The 25,428-nt window shown below is 56.5% G+C and overlaps 1 protein-coding gene across 2 annotated transcripts in view; it reads right to left on the reverse strand.

The window, feature by feature from the left end:
* Nucleotides 1-25,428, reverse strand: part of LOC147116851 (alanine aminotransferase 1-like) — an 83,217-nt gene that overhangs the window by 7,189 nt on the left and 50,600 nt on the right. Inside the window, exon 2 of one of the 2 annotated variants that reach the window (XR_015078321.1) lies at nt 14,357-14,497. Coding sequence is in view for 1 of the 2 variants with exons in the window: in XM_085987262.1 (XP_085843388.1) it covers nt 14,357-14,446 (90 nt within the window). In the remaining variant the exon portion in view is untranslated. The remainder of the gene's footprint in view (nt 1-14,356; nt 14,498-25,428) is intronic. The other variant, XM_085987262.1, reaches the window with a different exon arrangement.

Genomic DNA, 25,428 nt, shown 5'->3' on the forward strand with positions numbered 1-25,428 from the left:
AGAGTAAAGTTCCTTCTACACTGTCCCATCAACTTACACAGTTAATCTGAAGCCAACAGCATAGGAATTCCTTCCGATCATTGCTGTTATTACATATGTACATTCAGCACAATTCTTGCAGCCATTTGCTTTAATTTTTAATTCTGTGGTAATTGAGTTCGTTATTCCGATTTCACAACCAGGAGTCGTATCACGTTGTACTCTGGTTGTTTATTTCTGACGTCAAGTGATCCCGGATGTGGTAGAGAGTAATGTTTCCTGGACAGCTGCTTCCCCACAGCAGCAGTGGGAGATTACTGCAGCACATACCATAACCATTGTGGGCTTTCATAAGCTGAACGGCCAGTTAAGTTCCAACTCTTTTCCTTACATTGCAACACTGACTACAATTCAGCAGAACTACGGTGGCTGTGCAGAGCTTTGGGAACATCGGGATATCGGAACTGCTGGACGAAAAAAGACCACGGTCACAGGAACATCGGAGCAGGAGGAGGCCATTGAGCCCCTCCAGCCTGTTCCACCATTCAATCAGATCATGACTGATCTGCGACGTAACTCCATGTACCCGCCTTTGGCCCATATCCCTTAATACCTTTGGTGAACAAAAAGTTATCAATCTCAGATTTAAAATTAACAATTGATCCAGCATCAATTGCTGTTTGCAAAGGGAGTTCCAAACTTCGACCGCCCTGTGTGTAGAAGTGTTTCGGAATTTCACTCCTGAAAGGTCTGGCTCTAATTTTTAGACTCTGCCCCCCAGTCCGAAAATCCCCAACCAGCGGGAATAGCTTCTCTCTATCCACCCTCTCAGTTCCCCTCAATATCTTGAAAACTTTGATCAGATTACCCCTTAACCGTCTAAATTCTAGGGAATACAGTTTGTGTAATCTCTCCTCGTAATTTAACCCTTGGAGTCTGGGTATCATTCGAGTAAATCTATGCTGCACTCCCTCCGAGGCCAATATATCCTTCCAGGGAACACAACCCTTGTTTGTGCTCAGAGCAAACATAGCAATCAACAGAAGAAAGAAAAGATAGACTTGTATTTGAGTGTTCGCTACTGGTCAGTGGGAAGCACTCTCACCTCTGAGTCACCAAGGTCGTGGGTTCAAGTCCCGCTCCAGAGACTGGAGCACAAAGATCTAGGGCGACACTCCCAGTGCAGTACCGAGGGAGTGCTGCACTGTCGGAGGGGCAGTACTGAGCGAGTGCAGCACTGTCGGAGGGGCAGTACTGAGAGAGTGCCGCACTGTCGGAGGGACAGCACTGAGGGAGCGCCGCACTGTCGGTGGGGCAGTACTGAGAGAGTGCCGCACTGTCGGTGGGGCAGTACTGAGGGAGTGCTGCACTGTCGGAGGGGCAGTACTGAGGGAGCACTGCACTGTCGGAGGGGCAGTACTGAGGGCGTGCTGCACGGTCGGAGGGTCAGTACTGAGGGAGTGCTGCACTGTCGGAGGGGCAGTACTGAGGGAGCGCCGCACTGTCGGAGGGTCAGTACTGAGGGAGTGCCGCACTGTCGGAGGGGCAGTACTGAGGGAGTGCCGCACTGTCGGAGGGGCAGTACTGAGGGAGTGCCGCACTGTCGGAGGGGCAGTACTGAGGGAGCGCCGCACTGTCGGAGGGGCAGTACTGAGGGCGTGCTGCACGGTCGGAGGGTCAGTACTGAGGGACTGCCGCACAGTCGGAGGGGCAGTACTGAGGGAGCGCCGCACTGTCGGAGGGTCAGTACTGAGGGAGTGCCGCACTGTCGGAGGGGCAGTACTGAGGGAGTGCCGCACTGTCGGAGAGGCAGTACTGAGGGAGCGCTGCACTGTCGGAGGGGCAGTACTGAGGGAGCGCTGCACTGTCGGAGGGGCAGTACTGAGGGAGCACTGCACTGTCAGAGGGTCAGTACTGAGGGAGTCCTGCACTGTCGGAGGTGCAGTACTGAGGGAGCGTTGCACTGTCAGAGGGGCAGTACTGAGGGAGCGCTGCACTGTCAGAGGGGCAGTACTGAGGGAGCGCTGCACTGTCAGAGGGGCAGTACTGAGGGAGCGCTGCACTGTCAGAGGGGCAGTACTGAGGGAGCGCTGCACTGTCAGAGGGGCAGTACTGAGGGAGCGCTGCACTGTCGGAGGGGCAGTACTGAGGGAGTGCTGCACTGTCGGAGGGTCAGTACTGAGGGAGCGCTGCACTGTCGGAGGGGCAGTACTGAGGGAGCACTGCACTGTCAGAGGGGCAGTACTGAGGGAGCGCCGCACTGTCGGAGGGGCAGTACTGAGGGACCGCTGCACTGTCGGAGGGGCAGTACTGAGGGAGCGCTGCACTGTCGGAGGGTCAGTACTGAGGAGGTGCTGCACTGTCGGAGGGGCAGTGCTGAGGGAGTGCCGCACTGTCGGAGGGGCAGTACTGAGGGAGCGCTGCACTGTCGGAGGGTCAGTACTGAGGGAGTGCTGCACTGTCGGAGGGTCAGTACTGAGGGAGGGCCGCACTGTCGGAGGGGCAGTACTGAGGGAGCGCTGCACTGTCGGAGGGGCAGTACTGAGGGAGCGCCCCACTGTCGGAGGGGCAGTACTGAGGGAGCGCCGCACTGTCGGAGGGGCAGTACTGAGGGAGCGCAGCACTGTCGGAGGGGCAGTACTGAGGGAGCGCTGCACTGTTGGAGGGGCAGTACTGAGGGAGCGCTGCACTGTCGGAGGGGCAGTACTGAGGGAGCGCTGCACTGTCGGAGGGGCAGTACTGAGGGAGCACTGCACTGTCAGAGGGGCAGTACTGAGGGACTGCTGCACTGTCGGAGGGGCAGTACTGAGGGACTGCTGCACTGTCGGAGGGGCAGTACTGAGGGAGCACTGCACTGTCGGAGGGGCAGTACTGAGGGAGCGCTGCACTGTCGGAGGGGCAGTACTGAGGGACTGCTGCACTGTCGGAGGGGCAGTACTGAGGGAGCGCTGCACTGTCGGAGGGGCAGTACTGAGGGAGTGCTGCACTGTCAGAGGGGCAGTACTGAGGGAGCACTGCACTGTCGGAGGGGCAGTACTGAGGGAGCACTGCACTGTCGGAGGGGCAGTACTGAGGGAGTGCTGCACTGTCGGAGGGGCAGTACTGAGGGAATGCTGCACTGTCGGAGGGGCAGTACTGAGGGAGTGCTGCACTGTCAGAGGGGCAGTACTGAGGGAGTGCTGCACAGTCGGAGGGGCAGTACTGAGGGAGCACTGCACTGTCGGAGGGGCAGTACTGAGGGAGCGCTGCACTGTCAGAGGGGCAGTACTGAGGGAGTGCCGCACTGTCGGAGGGGCAGTACTGAGGGAGCGCTGCACTGTCAGAGGGGCAGTACTGAGGGAGTGCTGCACTGTCAGAGGGGCAGTACTGAGGGAGTGCTGCACTGTCAGAGGGGCAGTACTGAGGGAGTGCTGCACTGTCGGAGGGGCAGTACTGAGGGAGCGCTGCACTGTCGGAGGGTCAGTACTGAGGGAGCGCTGCACTGCCGGAGGGGCAGTACTGAGGGAGCGCTGCACTGTCGGAGGGGCAGTACTGAGGGAGCGCTGCACTGTCGGAGGGTCAGTACTGAGGGAGCGCTGCACTGCCGGAGGGGCAGTACTGAGGGAGCGCTGCACTGTCGGAGGGGCAGTACTGAGGGAGCGCCGCACTGTTGGAGGGTCAGTATTGAGGGAGCACTGCATTGTCGGAGGGTCAGCACTGAGGGAGTGCCGCACTGTCGGAGGGGCAGTACTGAGGGAGCACCGCACTGTCGGAGGGGCAGTACTGAGGGAGTGCTGCACTGTCGGAGGGGCAGTACTGAGGGAGTGCTGCACTGTTGGAGGGGCAGTACTGAGGGAGCACTGCACTGTGAGAGGGGCAGTACTGAGGGAGTGCTGCACTGTGGGAGGGGCAGTACTGAGGGAGCGCCGCACTGTCGGAGGGGCAGTACTGAGGGAGTGCTGCACTGTCGGAGGGGCAGTACTGAGGGAGTGCTGCACTGTGGGAGGGGCAGTACTGAGGGAGTGCTGCACTGTGGGAGGGGCAGTACTGAGGGAGTGCTGCACTGTCGGAGGGGCAGTACTGAGGGAGTGCTGCACTGTCGGAGGAGCAGTACTGAGGGAGCGCTGCACTGTCGGGGGGTCAGAACTGAGGGAGCGCTGCACTGTCGGAGGAGCAGTACTGAGGGAGTGCTGCACTGTCGGAGGGGCAGTACTGAGGGAGTGCCGCACTGTCGGAGGGGCTGTACTGAGGGAATGCCGCACTGTCGGAGGGGCAGTACTGAGGGAGCGCCGCACTGTCGGAGGGGCAGTACTGAGGGAGTGCCGCAGTGTCGGAGGGGCAGTACTGAGGGAGTGCCGCACTGTCGGAGGGGCAGTACTGAGGGAGCGCTGCACTGTCGGAGGGGCAGTACTGAGGGAGTGCTGCACTGTGGGAGGGGCTGTACTAAGGGAGTGCCGCACTGTCGGAGGGGCAGTACTGAGGGAGCGCTGCACTGTCGGAGTGGCGGTACTGAGGGAGCGCTGCACTGTCGGAGGGTCAGTACTGAGGGAGCGCCGCACTGTCGGAGGGTCAGTACTGAGGGAGTGCCGTACTGTCGGAGGGACAGTACTGAGGGAGCGCCGCACTGTCGGAGGGGCAGTACTGAGGGAGTGCTGCACTGTCGGAGGGGCAGTACTAAGGGAGCGCCGCACTGTCGGAGGGGCAGTGCTGAGGGAGCGCCGCACTGTCGGAGGGGCAGTACTGAGGGAGCGCTGCACTGTTGGAGGGGCAGCACTGAGGGAGCGCCGCACTGTCGGAGGGGCAGTACTGAGGGAGCGCTGCAATGTTGGAGGGGCAGTATTGAGGGAGCGCCGCATTGTCGGAGGGGCAGTACTGAGGGAGCGCCGCACTGTCGGAGGGGCAGTACTGATGGAGCGCTGCACTGTCGGAGGGGCAGTACTGAGGGAGAGCTGCACTGTCGGAGGGGCAGTACTGAGGGAGCGCTGCACTGTCGGAGGGACAGTACTGAGGGAGAGCTGCACTGTCGGAGGGGCAGTACTGAGGGAGCGCTGCACTGTCGGAGGGGCAGTACTGAGGGAGCGCTGCACTGTCGGAGGGTCAGTACTGAGGGAGCGCTGCACTGCCAGAGGGGCAGTACTGAGGGAGCGCTGCACTGTCGGAGGGGCAGTACTGAGGGAGCGCCGCACTGTTGGAGGGGCAGTTTTGAGGGAGCACTGCATTGTCGGAGGGTCAGTACTGAGGGAGTGCCGCACTGTCGGAGGGGCAGAACTGAGCGAGTGCCGCACTGTCGGAGGGGCAGTACTGAGGGAGTGCTGCACTGTCGGAGGGGCAGTACTGAGGGAGTGCTGCACTGTTGGAGGGGCAGTACTGAGGGAGCACTGCACTGTGAGAGGGGCAGTACTGAGGGAGTGCTGCACTGTGGGAGGGGCAGTACTGAGGGAGCGCCGCACTGTCGGAGGGGCAGTACTGAGGGAGTGCTGCACTGTCGGAGGGGCAGTACTGAGGGAGTGCTGCACTGTGGGAGGGGCAGTACTGAGGAAGTGCTGCACTGTGGGAGGGGCAGTACTGAGGGAGTGCTGCACTGTCGGAGGGGCAGTACTGAGGGAGCGCCGCACTGTCGGAGGGGCAGTACTGAGGGAGCGCCGCACTGTCAGAGGGGCAGTATTGAGGGAGCACTGCACTGTCGGAGGGGCAGTACTGAGGGAGTGCCGCACTGTCGGAGGGGCAGTATTGAGGGAGCACTGCATTGTCGGAGGGGCAGTACTGAGGGAGTGCCGCACTGTCGGAGGGGCAGTACTGAGGGAGTGCCGCACTGTCGGAGGGGCTGTACTGAGGGAGCGCTGCACTGTCGGAGGGTCAGTACTGAGGGAGCGCTGCACTGTCGGAGGGTCAGTACTGAGGGAGTGCTGCACAGTCGGAGGGGCAGTACTGAGGGAGCACTGCACTGTCGGAGGGGCAGTACTGAGGGAGCGCTGCACTGTCAGAGGGGCAGTACTGAGGGAGTGCCGCACTGTCGGAGGGGCAGTACTGAGGGAGCGCTGCACTGTCAGAGGGGCAGTACTGAGGGAGTGCTGCACTGTCAGAGGGGCAGTACTGAGGGAGTGCTGCACTGTCAGAGAGGCAGTACTGAGGGAGTGCTGCACTGTCGGAGGGGCAGTACTGAGGGAGCGCTGCACTGTCGGAGGGTCAGTACTGAGGGAGCGCTGCACTGCCGGAGGGGCAGTACTGAGGGAGCGCTGCACTGTCGGAGGGGCAGTACTGAGGGAGCGCTGCACTGTCGGAGGGTCAGTACTGAGGGAGCGCTGCACTGCCGGAGGGGCAGTACTGAGGGAGCGCTGCACTGTCGGAGGGGCAGTACTGAGGGAGCGCCGCACTGTTGGAGGGGCAGTATTGAGGGAGCACTGCATTGTCGGAGGGTCAGCACTGAGGGAGTGCCGCACTGTCGGAGGGGCAGTACTGAGGGAGCGCCGCACTGTCGGAGGGGCAGTACTGAGGGAGTGCTGCACTGTCGGAGGGGCAGTACTGAGGGAGTGCTGCACTGTTGGAGGGGCAGTACTGAGGGAGCACTGCACTGTGAGAGGGGCAGTACTGAGGGAGTGCTGCACTGTGGGAGGGGCAGTACTGAGGGAGCGCCGCACTGTCGGAGGGGCAGTACTGAGGGAGTGCTGCACTGTCGGAGGGGCAGTACTGAGGGAGTGCTGCACTGTGGGAGGGGCAGTACTGAGGGAGTGCTGCACTGTGGGAGGGGCAGTACTGAGGGAGTGCTGCACTGTCGGAGGGGCAGTACTGAGGGAGTGCTGCACTGTCGGAGGAGCAGTACTGAGGGAGCGCCGCATTGTCGGGGGGTCAGAACTGAGGGAGCGCTGCACTGTCGGAGGAGCAGTACTGAGGGAGCGCCGCATTGTCGGGGGGTCAGAACTGAGGGAGTGCTGCACTGTCGGAGGAGCAGTACTGAGGGAGCGCTGCACTGTCGGGGGGTCAGAACTGAGGGAGCGCTGCACTGTCGGAGGAGCAGTACTGAGGGAGTGCTGCACTGTCGGAGGGGCAGTACTGAGGGAGTGCCGCACTGTCGGAGGGGCTGTACTGAGGGAATGCCGCACTGTCGGAGGGGCAGTACTGAGGGAGCGCCGCACTGTCGGAGGGGCAGTACTGAGGGAGTGCCGCACTGTCGGAGGGGCAGTACTGAGGGAGTGCCGCACTGTCGGAGGGGCAGTACTGAGGGAGCGCTGCACTGTCGGAGGGGCAGTACTGAGGGAGTGCTGCACTGTTGGAGGGGCTGTACTAAGGGAGTGCCGCACTGTCGGAGGGGCAGTACTGAGGGAGCGCTGCACTGTCGGAGTGGCGGTACTGAGGGAGCGCTGCACTGTCGGAGGGTCAGTACTGAGGGAGCGCCGCACTGTCGGAGGGTCAGTACTGAGGGAGTGCCGTACTGTCGGAGGGACAGTACTGAGGGAGCGCCGCACTGTCGGAGGGGCAGTACTGAGGGAGTGCTGCACTGTCGGAGGGGCAGTACTGAGGGAGTGCTGCACTGTCGGAGGGGCAGTACTGAGGGAGTGCTGCACTGTCGGAGGAGCAGTACTGAGGGAGCGCTGCACTGTCGGGGGGTCAGAACTGAGGGAGCGCTGCACTGTCGGAGGAGCAGTACTGAGGGAGTGCTGCACTGTCGGAGGGGCAGTACTGAGGGAGTGCCGCACTGTCGGAGGGGCTGTACTGAGGGAATGCCGCACTGTCGGAGGGGCAGTACTGAGGGAGCGCCGCACTGTCGGAGGGGCAGTACTGAGGGAGTGCCGCACTGTCGGAGGGGCAGTACTGAGGGAGTGCCGCACTGTCGGAGGGGCAGTACTGAGGGAGCGCTGCACTGTCGGAGGGGCAGTACTGAGGGAGTGCTGCACTGTTGGAGGGGCTGTACTAAGGGAGTGCCGCACTGTCGGAGGGGCAGTACTGGGGGAGCGCTGCACTGTCGGAGTGGCGGTACTGAGGGAGCGCTGCACTGTCGGAGGGTCAGTACTGAGGGAGCGCCGCACTGTCGGAGGGTCAGTACTGAGGGAGTGCCGTACTGTCGGAGGGACAGTACTGAGGGAGCGCCGCACTGTCGGAGGGGCAGTACTGAGGGAGTGCTGCACTGTCGGAGGGGCAGTACTGAGGGAGCGCCGCACTGTCGGAGGGGCAGTGCTGAGGGAGCGCCGCACTGTCGGAGGGGCAGTACTGAGGGAGCGCTGCACTGTTGGAGGGGCAGCACTGAGGGAGCGCCGCACTGTCGGAGGGGCAGTACTGAGGGAGCGCTGCAATGTTGGAGGGGCAGTATTGAGGGAGCGCCGCATTGTCGGAGGGGCAGTACTGAGGGAGCGCCGCACTGTCGGAGGGGCAGTACTGATGGAGCGCTGCACTGTCGGAGGGGCAGTACTGAGGGAGAGCTGCACTGTCGGAGGGGCAGTACTGAGGGAGCGCTGCACTGTCGGAGGGACAGTACTGAGGGAGAGCTGCACTGTCGGAGGGGCAGTACTGAGGGCGTGCCGCACTGTCGGAGGGGCAGTACTGAGGGAGCGCTGCACTGTCGGAGGGGCAGTACTGAGGGAGCGCTGCACTGTCGGAGGGTCAGTACTGAGGGAGCGCTGCACTGCCGGAGGGGCAGTACTGAGGGAGTGCCGCACTGTCGGAGGGGCAGTACTGAGGGAGCGCTGCACTGTCGGAGGGGCAGTACTGAGGGAGTGCTGCACTGTTGGAGGGGCTGTACTAAGGGAGTGCCGCACTGTCGGAGGGGCAGTACTGGGGGAGCGCTGCACTGTCGGAGTGGCGGTACTGAGGGAGCGCTGCACTGTCGGAGGGTCAGTACTGAGGGAGCGCCGCACTGTCGGAGGGTCAGTACTGAGGGAGTGCCGTACTGTCGGAGGGACAGTACTGAGGGAGCGCCGCACTGTCGGAGGGGCAGTACTGAGGGAGTGCTGCACTGTCGGAGGGGCAGTACTGAGGGAGCGCCGCACTGTCGGAGGGGCAGTGCTGAGGGAGCGCCGCACTGTCGGAGGGGCAGTACTGAGGGAGCGCTGCACTGTTGGAGGGGCAGCACTGAGGGAGCGCCGCACTGTCGGAGGGGCAGTACTGAGGGAGCGCTGCAATGTTGGAGGGGCAGTATTGAGGGAGCGCCGCATTGTCGGAGGGGCAGTACTGAGGGAGCGCCGCACTGTCGGAGGGGCAGTACTGATGGAGCGCTGCACTGTCGGAGGGGCAGTACTGAGGGAGAGCTGCACTGTCGGAGGGGCAGTACTGAGGGAGCGCTGCACTGTCGGAGGGACAGTACTGAGGGAGAGCTGCACTGTCGGAGGGGCAGTACTGAGGGCGTGCCGCACTGTCGGAGGGGCAGTACTGAGGGAGCGCTGCACTGTCGGAGGGGCAGTACTGAGGGAGCGCTGCACTGTCGGAGGGTCAGTACTGAGGGAGCGCTGCACTGCCGGAGGGGCAGTACTGAGGGAGCGCTGCACTGTCGGAGGGGCAGTACTGAGGGAGCGCCGCACTGTTGGAGGGGCAGTTTTGAGGGAGCACTGCATTGTCGGAGGGTCAGTACTGAGGGAGTGCCGCACTGTCGGAGGGGCAGAACTGAGCGAGTGCCGCACTGTCGGAGGGGCAGTACTGAGGGAGTGCTGCACTGTCGGAGGGGCAGTACTGAGGGAGTGCTGCACTGTTGGAGGGGCAGTACTGAGGGAGCACTGCACTGTGAGAGGGGCAGTACTGAGGGAGTGCTGCACTGTGGGAGGGGCAGTACTGAGGGAGCGCCGCACTGTCGGAGGGGCAGTACTGAGGGAGTGCTGCACTGTCGGAGGGGCAGTACTGAGGGAGTGCTGCACTGTGGGAGGGGCAGTACTGAGGAAGTGCTGCACTGTGGGAGGGGCAGTACTGAGGGAGTGCTGCACTGTCGGAGGGGCAGTACTGAGGGAGCGCCGCACTGTCGGAGGGGCAGTACTGAGGGAGCGCCGCACTGTCAGAGGGGCAGTATTGAGGGAGCACTGCACTGTCGGAGGGGCAGTACTGAGGGAGTGCCGCACTGTCGGAGGGGCAGTATTGAGGGAGCACTGCATTGTCGGAGGGGCAGTACTGAGGGAGTGCCGCACTGTCGGAGGGGCAGTACTGAGGGAGTGCCGCACTGTCGGAGGAGCTGTACTGAGGGAGCGCTGCACTGTCGGAGGGTCAGTACTGAGGGAGCGCTGCACTGTCGGAGGGTCAGTACTGAGGGAGTGCTGCACTGTCGGAGGAGCTGTACTGAGGGAGTGCTGCACTGTCGGAGGGGCGTTACTGAGGGAGTGCCGCACTGTCGGAGGGGCTGTACTGAGGGAATGCTGCACTGTCGGAGGGGCAGTACTGAGGGAGCGCTGCACTGTCGGAGGGGCAGTACTGAGGGAGTGCCGCACTGTCGGAGGGGCAGTACTGAGGGAGTGCCGCACTGTCGGAGGGGCAGTACTGAGGGAGCGCTGCACTGTTAAAGGGGCAGTACTGAGGGAGCGCTGCACTGTCAGAGGGGCAGTACTGAGGGAGCGCTGCACTGTCAGAGGGGCAGTACTGAGGGAGCGCTGCACTGTCAGAGGGGCAGTACTGAGGGAGCACTGCACTGTCGGAGGGGCAGTACTGAGGGAGTGCTGCACTGTCGGAGGGTCAGTACTGAGGGAGCGCTGCACTGTCGGAGGGGCAGTACTGAGGGAGCACTGCACTGTCAGAGGGGCAGTACTGAGGGAGCGCCGCACTGTCGGAGGGGCAGTACTGAGGGAGCTCTGCACTGTCGGAGTGGCAGTACTGAGGGAGCGCTGCACTGTCGGAGGGTCAGTACTGAGGAGGTGCTGCACTGTCGGAGGGGCAGTGCTGAGGGAGTGCCGCACTGTCGGAGGGGCAGTACTGAGGGAGCGCTGCACTGTCGGAGGGTCAGTACTGAGGGAGTGCTGCACTGTCGGAGGGTCAGTACTGAGGGAGGGCCGCACTGTCGGAGGGGCAGTACTGAGGGAGGGCCGCACTGTCGGAGGGGCAGTACTGAGGGAGTGCTGCACTGTGGGAGGGGCAGTACTGAGGGAGCGCCGCACTGTCGGAGGGGCAGTACTGAGGGAGTGCTGCACTGTCGGAGGGGCAGTACTGAGGGAGTGCTGCACTGTTGGAGGGGCAGTACTGAGGGAGCACTGCACTGTGAGAGGGGCAGTACTGATGGAGTGCTGCACTGTGGGAGGGGCAGTACTGAGGGAGCGCTGCACTGTCGGAGGGTCAGTACTGAGGGAGCGCTGCACTGCCGGAGGGGCAGTACTGAGGGAGCGCTGCACTGTCGGAGGGGCAGTACTGAGGGAGCGCCGCACTGTTGGAGGGGCAGTATTGAGGGAGCACTGCATTGTCGAAGGGTCAGTACTGAGGGAGTGCCGCACTGTCGGAGGGGCAGTACTGAGGGAGCGCCGCACTGTCGGAGGGGCAGTACTGAGGGAGTGCTGCACTGTCGGAGGGGCAGTACTGAGGGAGTGCTGCACTTTTGGAGGGGCTGTACTGAGGGAGCACTGCACTGTGAGAGGGGCAGTACTGATGGAGTGCTGCACTGTGGGAAGGGCAGTACTGAGGGAGCGCCGCACTGTCGGAGGGGCAGTACTGAGGGAGTGCTGCACTGTGGGAGGGGCAGTACTGAGGGAGTGCTGCACTGTGGGAGGGGCTGTACTGAGGGAGTGCTGCACTGTGGGAGGGGCAGTACTGAGGGAGTGCTGCACTGTCGGAGGGGCAGTACTGAGGGAGCACTGCACTGTCGGAGGGGCATTACTGAGGGAGTGCTGCATTGTCGGAGGGGCCGTACTGAGGGAGTGCTGCACTGTTGGAGGGGCAGTATTGAGGGAGCACTGCACTGTCGGAGGGGCAGTACTGAGGGAGCGCTGCATTGTCGGAGGAGCAGTACTGAGGGAGCGCTGCACTGTCGGAGGGTCAGTACTGAGGGAGTGCTGCACTGTCGGAGGGTCAGTACTGAGGGAGTGCTGCACTGTCGGAGGGGCAGTACTGAGGGAGCGCTGCACTGTCGGAGGGGCAGTACTGTGGGAGCGCCGCACTGTCGGAGGGGCAGTACTGAGGGAGCGCTGCACTGTCGGAGGGGCAGTACTGAGGGAATGCTGCACTGTCGGAGGGGCAGTACTGAGGGAGCGCTGCACTGTCGGAGGGGCAGTACTGAGGGAGTGCTGCACTGTCGGAGGGGCAGTACTGAGGGAGCGCTGCACTGTTGGAGGGGCAGTACTGAGGGAGCGCCGCACTGTCGGAGGGTCAGTACTGAGGGAGCGCCGCACTGTCGGAGGGGCAGTACTGAGGGAGCGCTGCACTGTCGGAGGGGCAGTAGTGAGGGAGCGCCGCACTGTCGGAGGGTCAGTACTGAGGGAGCACTGCGTTGTCGGAGGGGCAGTACTGAGGGAGTGCCGCACTGTCGGAGGGTCAGTACTGAGGGAGCGCCGCACTGTCGGAGGGGCAGTACTGAGGGAGTGCTGCACTGTCGGAGGGACAGTACTGAGGGAGTCATGACATGTTAGGAAGGACCTCCATCATCCATGGGCCCTTCTCATCTTCTTCACTGAAATTGCAATAAAGAGAATTCCCATTGGGAATCCGACACCTGGTGCCTATAACCTGCTACTGTGGGTGGAGGGGTGAAAATATCGCAGTGAGCTCAGAGACTCTCTGATTGTCACAGGAAAGCCCAGGTGCAAGATATATAAAAGTAAAACACCTCAAAATTCTCCTTTAACATCTGCAGCCTCTCTGGAAAGTTTCTCCCGCAGTGAATGACATCTGCCCCTCTCAGCTGATGCCGGTAATGGGCACGTACCAACAAGTCAGATGGGAAAAGACCAACTGGTCCATCCAGGCTGTCCCACAGAGCTGTGCTGCCTCATGCACCGGAACACAGATGTTCCGCACCGCTTGGAGCCATGAACTCACCTGGGAGAGGCGAGAAAAAAAATAGACAAGGGCCGAAGGCCAACGAGGGAGTGGGGGAAACACTGGAAGATTTCTCTCCTGTCCCTCGAGACCATCGAATCCAGCCCGCGAGGCAGCACTGACCCTGACTGAGTACCGAGCTCTTGTAAGGCTTGATCTCCTTCTCCAATCAGGAGCCGGTCCAGCTCTCTGTTGAAGGTGTCATAACGAACCAGCAATCACTGCACAAGCCTATTCCACAAGTCCACTATCCTCTGGGAAAAGAACTGCCGACCATTTATCCTAGCCCCTCCTCTCGCCTAATGTATAAGCGTGACCCCGCCTCACCCCGCCGTACCAACCTATCGAGTGGGATAACCACGCGGTCCGGTCCCTTCAGTATTTATCTCATTCTAACGCAGTCCGGGCTCATTGCAAATGTTAACTTCCTGGATGGGACCAATGCCATGCTTGCTCATTTACATATCCGCTTGGAGAGTCCACGGGTGGATCAAGGGGTGGCCTCAGTCCCGACCGCCAATCACATCGCTGCCGTGGCGAGCCCAAAACATCCCGGAACCCACCACTGAAGTTGCCGTTGCGCTCAAATAGCAGTTGTTTTGTTTTATTCATTCTCTGGGATGTGGGCGTCGCTGGCAAGGCCGGCATTTATTGCCAATCCCGAGTTGCCCCGAGAAGGAGGTGGTGGGACTTCCTGAACCGCAAGTGGTTTGTCGCGACTGAGGGTCTCGCTGGGTCACTTCAGAGGGTCAGCTTAGAGTCAACCACGCCGGTGTGGGACTGGAGTCACATACAGGCTGTCCTATGATGAGAGATTGTGTAGAATGGGCCGATACTCTCTGGAGTTTAGAAGAATGAGAGGTGATCTCATTGAAACATACAAGATTCTGAAGGGGATGGACAGGGTAGATGCTGAGAGGTTGTTTCCCCCTGGCTGGAGTGTCTAGAACTAGGGGGCATAGTCTCAGGATAAGGGGTCGGCCATTTTAGACTGAGATGAGGAGGAATTTCTTCACTCAGAGGGTGGTGAATCTTTGGATTTCTCTGCCCCAGAGGGCTGTGGATGCTGACTCGTTGAGGATATTCAAGGCTGAGATCGATAGATTTTTGGACTCTCGGGAATCGAGGGATATGGGGATCGGGCGGGAAAGTGGAGTTGAGGTCGATGATCAGCCATGATCTTATTGAATGGCGGAGCAGTCTCGAGGGGCCGTATGGCCGACTCCTGCTCCTAATTCTTATGTTCTTAGGCCAGACCAGGTAAGGGTGGCAGGTTTCCTTCCCTAAAGAACATCAGTGAACCAGTGGGGTTTTCTACGATCATGTGACGAATTCACCCTCACTTTTACTGAGACCAGCTTTTTATTTCCAGATTTATGAAATTCTCAAGCTGCCCACAGTGGGATTTGAACTCCCCGTTCCCTGGATTATTAGTCCAGCAGCATTGGAAATAATTCTTGCCCGCTGTTACCTGTCGTAGGAAGGTGACTGGCTTCTGTCCCGTGGCCTGGGCATCTCCTGAATGGTTTTCAACAACCTCCGCGAATGGTTTCTTCACCCCCTGCTCAAGAGAAATCAACTTGTTGAAACTTTAACAGGTGAAAGTGAGGAGCTGGGGAGAGAGAAATGGAGACGGATGGAGTGGCAGAGATTCCGCACTTCGAATCACAGAATCACACAGCGCAGTTGGGGCCACTCGACCCTCCGACAGTGCGGCACTCCCTCAGTACTGCCCCTCCGACAGTGCAGCGCTCCCTCAGTACTGCCCCTCCGAAGGTGCAGCGCTCCCTCAGTACTGACCCTCCGACAGTGCAGCAGTCCCTCAGTACTGCCCCTCCGACAGTGCAGCGCTCCCTCAGTACTGACCCTCCGACGGTGCAGCGCTCCCTCACTATTGCCCCTCCGACAGTGCAGCGCTCCCTCACTACTGTCCCTCCGACAGTGCAGCGCTCCATCCGACAGTGCAGCTCTCCCTCAGTACTGCCCGTCCGACGGTGCAGCGCTACCTCAGTACTGCCCATCCGACAGTGCAGCACTCCCTCAGTACTGCCCCTCCGACAGTGCAGCAGTCCCTCAGTACTGCCCCTCCAACAGTGCAGCTCTCCCTCAGTACTGCCCCTCCGACAGTGCAGCGCTCCCTCAGTACTGCCCCTCCGACAGTGCAGCACTCCCTCAGTACTGCCCCTCCAACAGTGCAGCACACCCTCAGTACTCCCCCTCCGACAGTGCAGCGCTCCCTCAGTACTGCCCCTCCGACAGTGCAGCACTCCCTAAGTACTGCCCCTCCAACAGTGTAGCGCTCCCTCAGTACTGCCACTCCTACAGTGCAGCACTCCCTCAGTACTGACCCTCCAACAGTGCAGCACTCCCTCAGTACTGCCCCTCCGACAATGCGGTGCTCCCTCAGTACTGACCCGCCAACAGTCCAGCGCTCCCTCAGTACTGCCCCTCCGACAGTGCGGCGCTCCCTCAGTACTGCCCCTCCGACAGTGCAGCACTCCCTCAGTACTGTCCCTCCAACAGTGCAGCACTCCCTCAGTACTGTCCCTCCGACAGTGCAGCACTTCCTCAGTACTGCCCGTCCAACAGTGCGGCGCTCCCTCAGTACTGTCCCTCCGACAGTGCAGCACTCCCTCAGTACTGCCCCTCCGACAGTGTGGCGCTCCCTCAGTACTGCCCCTCCGACAGTGCAGCGCTCCCTCAGTACTGCCCCTCCGACAGTGCAGCACTCCCTCAGCACTGCCCCTCTGACAGTGCAGCACTCCCTCAGCACTGCCCCTCTGACAGTGCAGCGCTCCCTCAGTACTGCCCCTCCGACAGTGCGGCGCTCCCTCAGTACTGCCCCTCCGACAGTGCAGCGCTCCCTCAGTACTGCCCCTCGGACAGTGCAGCACTCCCTCAGTACTGCCCCTCCGACAGTGCAGCACTCCCTCAGTACTGCCCCTCCGACAGTGCAGCACTCCCTCAGTACTACCCCTCCGACAGTGCAGCACTCCCTCAGTACTGCCCCTCCGACAGTGCAGCACTCCCTCAGTACTGCCCCTCCGACAGTGCAGCGCTCCCTCAGTACAGCCCCTCCGACAGTGCAGCGCTCCCTCAGTACTGCCTCGCCAACAGTGCAGCGCTCCCTCAGTACTGCCCCTCCGACAGTGCAGCGCTCCCTCAGTACTGCCCCTCCAACAGTGCAGCACTCCCTCATTACTGCCCCTCCGACAGTGCAGCACTCCCTCAGTGCTGCCCCTCCGACAGTGCAGCGCTCCCTCAGTAGTGCCCCTCTGACAGTGCAGCACTCCCTCAGCACTGCAGTGGGGTGTAAGCCTGGATTTTTTTGCTCAAGTCTCTTGACTGGGACTTGAACCCACAACCTACTGATTCAGCAGCGAGAGCACTCCCCACTGAACCACGGCTAACACCTCGCAGGAGAAGAGATATAAATTGCATTCCTCGAGATTCAAACTGTGCTGACATTAAGTCAGAAGTAGCAGAAGGTTCACAGAGTCATCGAGTTATACAGCACAGAAAGAGGCCCTTCGGCCCTCGAGCCTGCTCCGCCATTTAATGAGATCATGGCTGATCATCCAAACTCAGTACCCTGTCCCTGCCTTCTCCCCATATCCCATGATCCCTTTAGCCTTAAGAAATATATCGAACTCTTTCTTGAATATATTTAATGAATTGGCCTCCACTGCCTTCTGTGGTAGAGAATTCCACAGGTTCACCACTCTCTGGGTGAAGAAATTCCTCCTCATCTCTGTCCTAAATGGCTTACCCCTTATCCTTAGACTGTGACCCCTGGTTCTGGACTCCCCCGCCATCGGGAACATCCTTCCTGCATCTAGTCTGTCTAGTCCTGTTAGAATTTTATAAGTTACAATGAGATCCCCTCTCAATCTTCTAAACTCCAGTGAGTATAAGCCCAATCGACCCAATCTCTCCTCATACGTCATTCCTGCCATCCCAGGTATCAGCCTGGTGAATCTTCGCTGCACTCCCTCCATGGCAAGAACATCCTTCCTCAGATAAGGCGACCAAAACTGCACACAATACACAAGGTGTGGTCTCACCAACGTCCTGTACAACTGCAGCAAGACATCCTTGCTCCTGTGCTTGAATCCTCTCGCTATGAAGGTCAACATACCATTTGCCTTCTTAACCGCCTGCTGCACCTGCATGCTTACCTTCAGCGACTGGTGCACAAGGACACCCAGGCCTCGTTGCACTTCCCCTTCTCCCAATCTATTGCCATTCAGATAATAATCTGTCTTCCTGTTTTTGCCACCAAAGTGGATAAACTCACATTTATCCACATTATACTGCATCTGCCATGCATCTGCCCAATCACCCAGCCTGTCCAAATCATACTGGAGTTTCTCTGCATCCTCCTCACAGCACACACGCCCACCCAGCTTTGTGTCGTCTGCAAACTTGAAGATATTACATCTAGTTCCCTTGTCTAGATTATTAATATATATTGTGAATAGTTGGGGTCCTAGCACCGATCCCTGCGGTACCCCACTAGTCAATGCCTGCTGTTGTGTATGTACCTTTAAGGGAATAACTGGTCTCAGACTGCAGTACCGGCAGTGACCACCCCTGTACAAAAGGCCCTAGCAGGCTTCTGTAGTTTCAGTTTCCAGGTTGTCTCCATTCAGTAGAGACTTGTTATAATCAACTCCTGCAGTCCGTGTCTCAATTATACACGGACATAATACTGGCGACGAGTAAGAAACGAACTTACCTGCAACTCGGCAGCACCTCAGACGACGTTATTGAAGGTCGGAGCCAGAAGAAAGAAAAAAATAAATAATCCAAAGAAACTCGAGAAACGGGCGTCGACCGTGGGCAACCGCCCTCCAAATCATCGAATTGAAAAGTGCAGGAGAGACTGTCGAGAGCCAGGCTTGGTTCTCCAGTCTGTGGTTTCCCAGCTAATCGGGCTGGTGGCAGGTAGTGCACTGATCCTTCCTGGGCTGCGGCGGGCTAGAGCTCGATCGGGTGGCTCTGCAATGGGGCCAGGCAGCGAGTCGGGAAGCAAAGAGAGAGAGAGAGGGTGGAGCACACAGGGCGCGGCCGGTGCTTCGCAGCCTGGCAGCGTTCGGACCTAAGAAGAGGGAGGGAAGTGTCCTAGAGGGTCCGCTCCACGACGGGAACGGTTCTTCAATTAACGGAGCAAATATTGAAGCGTGATAGAAAAATAAAAGAGCGGCGTTGGGAGCAGCGATCGGGGAGGCGCGAAGACCATAGGGCGTCGCCATTACAGGATAGTAAAATAAATATAATCGCCAGCAACAGCGTTGGCAGCAGCGGCAGGAAAGCGCGGGAGGCGCCATCTTAACTCGGCGGGGAAGAAGGAAAAGCGCGGGAGGCGCCATTTTGATCCATCGGGGACGAAGGCAAAGCACGGGAGGCGCCATCTTAGATTTTCAAGATGCCAAAGACTGGCGATATCACTGCCTTCGATAATGCAATAGAAGACTGGACCACGTAGCTGGAACGAGTCGAGGTATATTGCGAGGCAAACGAAATAGCCGATGAGAAAAAGGCATCGGTATTGCTAAATTTAATGGGCGCAAGAACGTACGGCCTATTGCGGGACCTGATTATTCCAGCCAAACCGAAGGCGAAGAGTTTTAACGAAATTGTTGCTATCCTACAGGAACACCTAAATCCTACACCGCTGCTGATAGCAGAAAGATTTAAATTCCACAGGAGAAATCAGCATAAAAATGAGAGCAATGCTGATTACCTTACGGAACTACACAAGCTATCAAAGCACTGCCAGTTCGGAGCAGGACTGGCAGATACCTTACGGGACAAATTTGTCTGTGGACTCCTGAGTGAAGGAACCCAGAAGAGGTTACTCTCAGAGAAAGAGCTGACGCTAGATAAGGCTTTCAGCGTGGCAGTATCGTACGAAGCAGCAGCAAGGGGAGCTGCGGAACTATAACAAAAGCCACAGGAATATGGCACCCACGAAATGACACGGGGATTTGCAAAATGTTATCGCTGCGGCAGAACAGACCATGACCAGAAGGACTGCTGGTCCAAAGACAAAATATGCAGGCAATGCGGAAAGATGGGACACATTGCACGAGTTTGCAGGTCTGGGAAGAAGACCAACGACAACAAAAAGGCTACTAAGGAACCGTACAAGAAAGTACAAAAGATGACGGACAGTAGTTCCGAAGACCAGATGAGCGATAGTGAATCCGGGAACAAGAGACTCAGCTGTCTCAAACTTCACAACGTAATCGCAATAGAGGATCACCGAACCATTTGGGTCACGCTCACAATAGCGGTCCCAAGTCAAAATGGAATTGGATACAGGATCAGCTCTAACCGTCATGAATCGACAAGACTACGAGTGGCTATTCTCACACATACCCTTGAGAGAGACATCCATTGTCTTGAGGACGTATACGGGGCAAAAAGTATACCCTAGAGGAAAAATAAGGGTGCCTGTCGAATACAACGGCAAGAAAATACGGAAATTGTATCTCTACATTCTGCAAGATGGTGAACCACCGTTATTGGGACGTGAATGGATCAGAAAGATAAGTTTAGACTGGCACTCCATTCAGGCACTGACGGTGGCTGGTAAAAAGGATGACGACGTCACTCCTGGACGATTGTCAACAATCTTAGCTGACGGCAAAGAGGTATTTCAACAAGAACTGGGCACTCTTAAAGGCGTAACCGCCTCGATAAAAATAGAGGAGAATGCAATTCCCAAGTTTTTCAAAGCAAGACCGGTACCATATAAGAACATAAGAACATAAGAAATAGGAGCAGGAGTAGGCCAATCGGCCCCTCGAGCCTGCTCCGCCATTCAATAAGATCATGGCTGATCTGATCCTAACCGCCAATCCACTATCACAGAACCATCTCCTGAATCTAACAGAATTAGACACAGAAATAGGAGCAGGATCAGGCTACACGGCCCCTGGGCCCGCTCTGCTACCCATAGGGCCATGACCGATCCAAACCTAGACTCATGTCCAAATTCCTGCCCGCTCCCCGTAACCCTTAATTCCCTTTACTTCTAGGAAACTGTCTATTTCTGTTTTAAATTTATGTAATGATGTAGCTTCTACAGCTTTTTGGGGCAGCATATTCCATGGACCTACCACCCTCTGAGTGAAGTAGTTCCTCCTCATCTCAGTTTTGAAAGAGCAGCCCCTTATTCTAAGACTATGCCCCCTAGTTCTAGTTTCACCTATCATCGGGAACATCCTCCCCGCATCCACCCGATTTAACCCCTTCACAATCTTATATGTTTCAATAAGATCGCCTCTCATTCGCAATTCGCCCAGCCGTCGAGGCAGAGCTGGAGAGTCTGGAGAAGGCAGGCGTGTTATCTAAGGTAGACTGGAGCGAGTGGGCGACACCCATCGTTCCTGTCATGAAGAAAACATTAAACAATAAGTCTGAGGAGCCAAGGAAGGTTCGCATCTGTGGGGACTTCAAGGTGACGGTGAACCCAATCCTTCACACAGTACAATATCCTCTTCCAAGGATAGAAGATATCTTCGCCTCACTATCTGGAGGGAAGCGTTTTACAAAAATTGACCTAGCACAAGCATATCTGCAGATGGAGGTTGAAGAATCCTCTCGGAAGTATCTCACGATAAACACTCACAAAGGTCTTTACCAGTATAATCGACTGGTATTCGGAGTAGCATCAGCTCCGGCGATATGGCAAAGAGCGATGGAACAAGTCCTGCAAGGGATTCCGGGGACTCAGTGTTACTTGGACGACATCCTAGTGACAGGTGAAGATGACAGTGAACACCTTGCCAACCTAGAGCAGGTGCTCACTAGACTACGTGAACATGGGCTACGAGCCAATCGCCCTAAGTGCGAGTTTTTTAAGAAACAGATATCGTATTGTGGCCACGTGATTGATGAAGAGGGGTTGCATAAGTCCCCTGACAAAATTGAAACGGTAGTTAAGGCTCCAGCGCCTGAAAATGTGTCGCAACTGAGGTCATTCCTCGGATTGGTGAATTACTATCATAAGTTTTTGCCGAATTTGTCCACAATTCTGCATCCACTGAACACCCTACTACGAACGGGAGTAGCATGGAAATGGAGCGATGAATGTAAGCGGGCCTTTCAGAAGAGTAAGGACCTAATCACTTCAAGAGAAGTATTGGCTCACTACAACCCATCACTACCGATAAGATTGGCGTGTGATGCGTCTCCCTACGGTGTTGGGGCGGTACTGTCACATAAATTCCTTGATGGTTCTGAGAGGCCGATAGCTTTTGCGTCACGCTCGTTAACTTCAGCCGAGCGTAACTACGCCCAGATTGACAGAGAGGCCCTCAGCCTGGTGTGGGGGGTGAAGAAGTTCAATCACGACCTGCACGGTCAGAAATTTACTCTACTAACTGATCATCAACCTCTCGTCTCCATTTTCAACCCTCAGAAGGGCGTACCGATAATGACGGCACAACGGCTACAGAGGTGGTCCCTTTTCCTAGGGGCACACCAATATGACATCGAGTACAAAGGAACTAAACAGCATGGGAATGCTGATGGATTGTCGCGCCTACCATTGCCGATGGTGGAAGAAGAACTGGCAGTGGATCCAGTGGAGTTATTCCACTCGACGATAGTCGAATGTCTCCCTGTGACGAATGCAAACATAGAAAAGGAAACATGAAATGACCCGACACTCTCCTGGGTCTATGATTTAACGGTGAAGGGATGGCCAGCACATGGCGAACCACTGCTGCCAGCATTCTCGCCGAGAAGAGAACAGTTGTCAGTGTGCAGAGGAACCTTGATGTGTGGATGCAGAGTAGTAATTCCACCCAAATTGAAGGATAGAGTGCTCAATGAGCTTCATGAGGGTCATCTGGGAGGGGTAAAAATGAAGAACTTAGCCAGAGCGTTTGTGTGGTGGCCGGGAATCGATAGAGAAATCGAAGAGATGACCAAGAGCTGTACAGGATGCCAGAAGGTCCAAAACGCCCCACCACAAGCCCCTCTACATCCATGGGAGTGGCCCTCATTGTTAAGTCTGTGTGTTATATGGAGAATTAATACACAGACCACAAGAGTAAACTTTAACAGGTCTTTACTATTCGAAGGTCAGGGCGGAACTGCCCAATAAATCCTTACACAGCACTTATATACCGGTGTGGTCACCACCGGTATTACAGTATACAGCAGCCAAGATAAAGTAGTGCAACCCTTAAAATAGTTCTCTTAAAGGTGGAACGTTACATACACTACAATCCTCCCTTTTTAGGTTAACAATATATATTCCCATTAAACATAACATCATAACATATATACACAACTTCAAGTAAAAACAGTTTACAGATTCAGTCTCTCTGGAGGCTCCCTGACTCGGTCCGGATAACGCCTCGGTGGTGTAGTAGTTTTCGGTGGTGTAGTAGGTTCTTCTGGCAAGGTCGATTCGGCTTGAATGCCAGTGTCAGGTTCATCTGATTCCAGTATTACCGGATCGGAGGTAGATACTATGGGTATCTCTGCTTCATCATTAGGCGTATAGAGTTGTGGAGTAGATTGGCCCTTTTCGGATGGCTCTATGATCTGGTCAACATGGCGCCTTATTATGCTTTCACCAATGTCCACGGTATACATCAGCGGTCCTAGTCGTTTGCAAATAGTTCCAGGCTGCCATTTCTCGGTACGGTAGTCCCGGGCCAAAACTTGTTGACCTATCTGGAAGGTTCTAGTTGGCCTTTCATTCATGCCTTGAAATTGTCGGTTCTCTACGTCCCTTCTGATGTTTGGCTTGATCAAATCCAGCCGGCATCTTAGTCTTCTATTGAAAAACATCATGGCGGGAGTTTGGTTTGTGACCGCATGTGTTGCATTCCTGTACGCCAACAAGAAGTTATCTACCTTATGTTGTAGATTTATGTCTTCATTACCCATGGCCTTTATGGCCTTCTTGAAGGTCTGGACAAACCTTTCAGCTAATCCATTGGTGGCGGGATGGTATGGGGCGGACGTGTAGTGCTTAACTCCATTGTTTTTTAAGAACTTCCTGAATTCTTCGGACACAAATTGCGGTCCATTATCAGAACAGATCTGTTGCGGCAGCCCATTCCTGGCAAATATGGTCCTTAATACGGTGATGGTTTTTTCCGTGGTGGTGGAGGACATCTTTACTACCTCCGGCCACTTGGAGTGTGCATCCACCGTGATTAAGAACATTGAGTCCATAAATGGACCAGCAAAGTCGATATGTACCCTTTGCCATGGAGATGAGGGCCACTCCCATGGATGCAGAGGAGCTTGTGGTGGGGCGTTTTGGACCTTCTGGCATCCTAGACAGCTCTTGGTCATTTCTTCGATGTCTCCATCGATACCTGGCCACCACACAAATGCTCTGGCTAGGTTCTTCATTTTCACTCCACCCAGATGCCCCTCGTGAAGCTCCTTTAGCACTTTATGCTGGAGTTTGGGTGGAATCACCACTCTGGATCCACACATCAAAGTTCCTCGGCATACTGACAGCTGTTCTCTTCTTTGCGAAAATGCTGGCAACATTGGTTCGCCATGTGCTGGCCATCCCTTCACCGTTAAATCGTAGACTCGTGAGAGAGTCGGGTCATTTCTTGTTTCCTTTTCGATCGTAGAATTTGTTACTGGTAGACATTCCACTATGGTTGAGTGGAACATCTCCACTGGGTCCACTGTAGGCGCCTCTTCTACCATTGGCAACGGTAGGCGCGATAACCCATCAGCATTCCCATGCTGTTTTGATCCTTTGTATTCTATGTCATATTGGTGTGCCCCTAGGAAAATGGACCACCTCTGTAGCCTTTGCGCTGTCATAATGGAAACGCCCTTTTTAGGGTTGAATATGGATACCAACGGCTGGTGGTCTGTCAGCAGTGTAAACTTCATGCCCTGCAGGTAATGATTGAATTTCTTTACTCCCCACACAAGGCTGAGAGCCTCCCTATCTATTTGAGCACAGTTTCGCTCAGCGGAGGTCAATGATCTGGATGCAAATGCGACTGGCCTTTCCGAGCCATTTGGCAACTTGTGTGAGAGTACTGCTCCAATACCATAAGGGGAAGCATCACAAGCTAGACGAATAGGTAGCGTTGGGTTGAAGTGAGCCAACACTTCCTCTGAGGTGATCAATGCCTTGCTTTTGCGAAAGGCCTTCTTACAGTCCTCGCTCCACTTCCATGGTACTTCTTTCTGTAACAGAGCATTCAGCAGGTGCAGCACCGTGGATAGATTTGGCAGAAACTTATGGTAATAGTTAATCAACCCTAGGAACGACCTCAACTGGGATACATTTTCCGGAGCGGGGGCCTTCACAACAGCTTCGATCTTGTCAGGTGACTTGTGCAGCCCCTCCTGGTCAATGACATGACCACAGTACAAGATCCGTTTCTGAAAGAACTCACATTTCTGGCGATTAACTCGAAGGCCATATTCCTTCAACCTGGTGAGCACCAGTTTCAAATTTGCGAGGTGTTCCTCCTCATCCTCTCCTGTAATCAGGATATCGTCCAAGTAACACTGAGTGCTTGGAATTCCCTGTAAGACCTGCTCCATGGCCCTCTGCCAAATTGCTGGAGCCGAAGCCACTCCAAAAACCAGTCTATTATATCGATACAAGCCTCTGTGCGTGTTGATTGTGAGATACTGGCGCGACTCTTCCTCAACTTCCATCTGTAAGTACGCTTGCGCCAGGTCTATCTTGGTGAAGTGTTTCCCACCAGACAATGAAGCAAAGATATCCTCAATCCGCGGAAGCGGATATTGCACCGTGTGAAGCACCGGATTAACTGTGATCTTGAAGTCTCCACAGATGCGGACCTTCCCCGGTTCCCCTGGCTTGTTACTCGATGAACGCTTCATGACGGGAACAATGGGCGTGGCCCACTCACTCCAGTCCACCTTAGACAGTACTCCTGAACGTTCAAGCCCTTCCAGTTCAGCCTCCACAGCAGGTCGTATCGCATAAGGTACCGGTCTGGCTTTGAAAAATTTTGGCTTTGCATGTTCTGCAATCTTGATTTTTGCCTTAATTCCTCTCAGTGTTCCCAGTCCCTGTTGGAATACCTCTTTAGCCTCATCCAATATTCTGGACAATCGTTCAGGTTTGACATCTTTCTTTCCGGGATCTACCGTTATTGCGTTTAGGGAGTGCCAGTCCATATTTATTTTCCTGATCCACTCCCGTCCCAGAAGTGGTGGACCTCCCTCAGGTAGTACATATAAGTCCATTCCTTGGTGTTCTTTGCCCTTGTGTTATCACCTTGACTTTTATCTTTCCGATGGGGTATACTTTTTGCCCCGTGTATGTCTGCAATACTATCTTCGTATCCCGTAGGGGAATATGTTTGAATAACTTTTTGTAATCTTGCTTATTCATGACCGTCAACGCCGATCCGGTGTCCAATTCCATCTTCACTTGGACTTCTGCAATCTGCAGTGTGACCCAGATAGTTTGTCGGTCAGTTTCCTTACTCAAATTGTGAATTCTCAGACTACCCAGTTCCTTGCTGTTGGAGTCTGAATCCGAATTCTGTTCAT

This window comes from Somniosus microcephalus, chromosome 5 (genome assembly GCF_052327205.1).
Source record: "Somniosus microcephalus isolate GS21.2 chromosome 5, FLI_Smic_1.0, whole genome shotgun sequence".
Taxonomy (NCBI): Eukaryota; Metazoa; Chordata; class Chondrichthyes; order Squaliformes; family Somniosidae; genus Somniosus; species Somniosus microcephalus.